The sequence below is a fragment of the Alosa sapidissima genome, chromosome 22, assembly GCF_018492685.1.
Source record: "Alosa sapidissima isolate fAloSap1 chromosome 22, fAloSap1.pri, whole genome shotgun sequence".
Lineage (NCBI taxonomy): Eukaryota > Metazoa > Chordata > Actinopteri > Clupeiformes > Clupeidae > Alosa > Alosa sapidissima.
Genome location: NC_055978.1, coordinates 19470330 through 19475329, shown reverse-complemented (window position 1 = coordinate 19475329; position 5000 = coordinate 19470330). Strand labels below are relative to the sequence as shown.

The window sequence follows — 5000 nt, the reverse complement described above, 5'->3', positions numbered from 1 at the left end:
CTGCCATTGTGGCCTCTGGACAAACGCTTTTCACCTCGTCTGCTCCATCACATAACTACCCCAGCCCTCTCAATGGGGCACCAGAGGTGAGGGCGACACTGGGGCCAGTGTGAGGACTGGGAGGAACAGGGGGCAGTTTGAGGGAGGTGGTGCCACCACCCAGCACTTCCATATTTGCAATGGTCGTGACAACGACACAACAGTGCGGGCTCTCTTTGTGGGCTTTTGTCGTAGTCATCATTCCCCTGACAATCGATGTCTCTCTCTATCTCTCTCTCTCTCTCTCTCTCTCTCTCTCTCTCTCTGTGCATTTAGTTGTATGTTTGGTTCCCAGGAGATGAGCTGCCCTCTTAGTGCTGGCTTAGACCTTGGCCCCACAACCCATGTGTTTACATGAAATACATGCACTTCACTAGATGACCCAAATGGACCACAGAGAACAGATACATGTTTCCCATCACTATGTGTGCTCTTTTTTCTTTAGGCACTTTAGCCTTCCCCACAAACCTCAGACATTCAGATTTCTCCATTCGCCAATATGAGAGATCCGTCAAACTTGGATGGGTTGTATAGCTCTCTAAAGTAAACTACATGAGTTCTTAATATAGTTCTCTCAAAATAGGTCAAATGTGTTCTCTACATATAGCCTAGCTCTCTCACAACAGATAGATAGATAGATAGATAGATAGATAGATAGATAGATAGATAGATAGATACTTTATTGATCCCCAAGGGGAAATTCAAGAAATAAAATTGAGAGATAAAATTGGTACAAAATCAAGAGATAAAATTGGTACAAAAGTTCTCATTTGCCAACAAATATTTGCACCAATAGTGAGTTGGAATGAATCAGGTTCTACATAACATTAGTATAAGTATATATACTTTTTTGATCCCGTAAGGGAAATTTGGTCTTTGCATTTATCCCAATCCATGAATTAGTGAAACACACTCAGCACACAGTGAGCACACATGGAACACACAGCGAAGTGAAGCACACACTAATCGTGACGCTGTGAGCTGCCTGCTACAACAGCGGCACTTGGGGGGCAGTGAGGGGTTAGGTGCCTTGCTCAAGGGCACTTCAGCCGCTTCCTACTGGACGGGGTTCGAACCGGCAACCCTCCGGTTTCAAGACCAAAGCACTAACCAGTAGGCCACGGCTGCCCCAATTGCCCCACATTATTGATCACTTGCCAACACTTTGGCCTGGTGCCATTTCCATGCACTCTCTATGAGAGCGTACTGAGGCCAGAGGTGGACATACAAGTCTTACCACATTGTTTTGGTTTCAACCATTTACTAAATTGATCCTAATTAGTCCAGGTTGCACTGTTTTATGTCATCCCTGCCATGTCAAACTTTAATAAATGAATCTGATCTGATCTAACTGATTTTGTGAAGTGGGGATGTCCACCTCTGGCTGTAGCGGAGGCGTGTGTCAAGCCCTTACCTGCCATGAGGTCGGCCAGGTTGCTGGCAGCTGGTTGTGCCCGTAGGTTCCTGTGTGCGCCGCCTGGAACCAGGGGTGACCCGTGTGCCCCCACTCACTTTGGTTCTGATGGGTCTGATAGTTCTGGTTCTGGTCCTCTGGTTCCTGCTTTAGCTGAATCACACCCGGGCCTCGACCCAGTAGCCGCACGGTCGACTCCGGTGACCCCTTCTCCGTCTGTGTGTGTGGCACCATGTTGGATCTGTTTCTGATGTCTCGCTGAGCAAAATGTTGAATCTGCGGAGAAATGGAGAGGGGAGAGGAGAAGAAAAAAAAAGAAGTAACTTCATAAGCGAGTTCCCCAAATGACAAAATGTTATGTTTGTCGGTATAGGTTGTCAATAGGACAACACATCGTCAAGAGTCTCACTCCAGGATTTGCATAGGTCCACGTCAATAAGAAACACACATCGATACGACATGAGAGTTTTCTCAATCAATGCTCCTGCAGGAATGCGGGGATCAATGATCTGAGGAGTGAGAAACGGGTGCAATCAATGGAGCACTAGTTTCATCTAGCAGTTCCCGCAGACAGCTGCTGCCACGTACACTTAACCTGCTGAACCCATTCCTGCTTATCTACTCGAACATAAATACTTCTTATAGTAATTGTGTGTGTGTGTGTGTGTGTGTGTGTGTGTGTTTGATAAGAGTATAAGTTTGTGCATGGTGTGTGGATCTTTTTTACTGTCTATTTGTGTGTGTGTGTGTGTATGTGTGTCTGTATACTGTATGTGTGTGTGTGTGTGTGTGTGTGTGTGTGTGTGTGTGTCCATGTGACTGTAACACAATGACTCTTCTGTAACACTTCCTCTGTCGAGCGCAGACCCTCACATCTGATTAGCACTAATGTTTTGGTTGGGGTGGAAGGGAAGGGGGATTAAAACGATATCTTGGCTTTTGTTTAGCACATCGGAGGTCCCCCCTCGAGACTTCATTAGAGATGTCAGTAATAGGCCCCCGTGTGCTGAGCATATCTAGTGTCATTATTGCCATGTCACACACAATCAGTGGATATCTAAAGCAAATCACGCTGTAATCTCTTAACTCAGGCAACAGCGTGGCCTGTCAGCCTCAGTGTTATCATTAGGCAATAGGAACGAGCATTAAGCCACTGATGGTTAGGAATAACTCGGGGGAGCTGGCAGGATGCACACAGTTAGGTTAAAACTTCACGCTGCTTAGGGAATGAGGGGAAGTTTATACACCTTATGTATTCACATAATCTAAATGATAAATACTTAACTATTCCTTCATTTTACAATAGCTAGGAGTATTTGCTTGTATGGATTAATGCGTGTTAATTAATTAATGTGTGTGTGTGTGTGTGTGTATGTGTGCATCTGTGAGAGAGTATGTGTGTGTGTGTGTGTGTGTGTGTGTATCTGCCATTGGATGGATGTGTGTGTGTGTGTGTGTGTGTGTGTGTGTGTGTGTGTGTGTGTGTGTGTGTGTGTGTGTGTGTGTGTGTGTGTGCGCGTGTGCGTGTGTGTGCGTGTGCGTGTGTGTGTGCATCTGTGAGAGAGTATGTGTGTGTGTGTGTGTATCTGCCATTGGATGTATGTGTGTGTGTGTGTGTGTGTGTGTGTGCGTGTGCGTGTGCGTGTGCGTGTGCGTGTGCGCGTGCGCATGTGTGTTTTTTTCACAGCATTGTATCACAGCGCTACAGCAGACTAGCCAACAGTGACGTCCCACCGACAGACTCGGAGGCCTGTTCTTTGTCTGAGTGGGCGAACGAGCCGTGTGCTGGAGGAGGGACAGGCCAGAACCTGCACTGGGTTTTGTGTCCGGAGACTAATTGGCTATCAGAAATATGTCTGCAGTGCCCTGCTGAAAGGATGGCTCACCCCATCTGTCCCGGATAAGGAGAGGAAGTGGGTGTAAGAGTATGCAGGAGACAATGAAAGCCTGCATGGAGGAGGAATGAAAAGTTGAGGAGAGAGAAAGAGAGAGAGAGAGAGGAGAAAGAGAGGAAAAAATGCATACCGGTACTTAGAATGCAAATGAAGGTTTTGCATTCACATATGGTACGTCACATATTTTAGGTATTAAAAGAATGTCTGTGAATAGCAGTATGTGTGTGTGTGGCCAAGGTTTCTAAACAACAACCAAAGGTTACTTACAGACTACACCCACTCGGTGTAGTTCCTTTCTTACACACACACACACACACACACACACACACACACACACACACACACACACACACACACACACACACACACACACACAAACACACACACACAATCTTCAACCAGACTGTAAAATCAGATGGGCAGACAGGCAAGTGTGGATGTCTGTAAAAGGGAGGGAGACTTTCACAGGTCCTTCTCCTCACATGGGATGTAATTGGCCAGTCTGTCTGACTGGACATGGTGCAAACATGACAAAATTGCCTCTCTCTCTCTCTCTCTCTCTCTCTCTCTCTCTCTCTCTCTCTCTCTCTCTCTCTCTCTCTCTCTCTCTCTCTCTACACACCATCTGTCTTCTCTGTCTCTCTGTGCATATCTCCATGTGTGTATAAAAGTATAATCGTATACATATAATCGTATACAATCGTATACATTTTCCAACATTACAGAACAATCGTGCTTAAATCCAATTCAGCTGGAGAAAACAAGAAAGAAAAACAAGAGAGAAAGAGAGAAGAGAATACGAAGGAGGGAGAGAGAGAGAGAGAGAGAGAGAGAGAAAGATAGATGGAAGCAGGAATACCAGGGCGAGAGAGAGAGAGAGTGAAAGATAATGAGACAAAGCGAGAGGAATTCCTTGTGCATTGCCAGTTTTAGCCCTCGGTTCACTGTAAAACAATTGCCCTTGTCTGTGCTCGCTTGCCTGACTGCCTGGCTGGCTTCAGAGTCTAAGCCGGCCACTGTTTAGCACCCGGGCCCCTCCATTAGTGCTAATGCCCTGCTGCCAAGCTGCCCTCCGACACAAGGGAGCCATTTTGTTAGCATAATCGGCTAACAAGGCTCTCCCTCTCCTGGCAGGATAATAGGGGCTAAACAGGACCTTTGTCACCGGCTCACCGTCTGGCACTGTTTGGCAAATTGAGAGATTAAATGTTGGATGGCATTTGCTAATTATAGCTTGTTGGGGGCATTGATTTAGTAAACAGTGACAACTATATTTGGAGTGCGCTGTGAGGGAAAGGTCAAGCGTCAATAAAGAAAGAAAGAAGGAAAGAGAGAGAGAGAGAAAGAGAGAAAAGAGAAAGATAAGATGCCAACAAGTGAGCAAGCTCTCTCCCACACACAGCCAATTGTCATGGTCCATTTGTTATGCAAGGCATACCAAAAACACCATCTTGTGTTTGACTGGTTTTTGGGGTGCCGGGTTACGAAACCCAACAGCTACATTGTTTTCGACCCAGAATAACCTGCGGTGCGCCATGATGATTTGTCCGTAAAGGGGGCCATTTCCCCTTCATCGGTCATGCCTGTTATTGGCTGGTTAATGGGGACCCGTATGGTCACAGCGAAGGCCAGGCGGTCATTGGTCTCTCAGA

At 46.4% G+C, this 5000-nt stretch overlaps 1 protein-coding gene across 4 annotated transcripts in view; it reads right to left on the bottom strand.

Annotated features, from left to right (window-relative positions):
• Window positions 1–5000, bottom strand: part of tfec (transcription factor EC) — a 63203-nt gene that overhangs the window by 49858 nt on the left and 8345 nt on the right. For all 4 annotated transcript variants that reach the window (XM_042079392.1, XM_042079390.1, XM_042079393.1 and 1 more), the window contains exon 2: window positions 1454–1729. In XM_042079392.1, the coding sequence (XP_041935326.1) occupies window positions 1454–1729 (276 nt within the window). The remainder of the gene's footprint in view (window positions 1–1453; window positions 1730–5000) is intronic.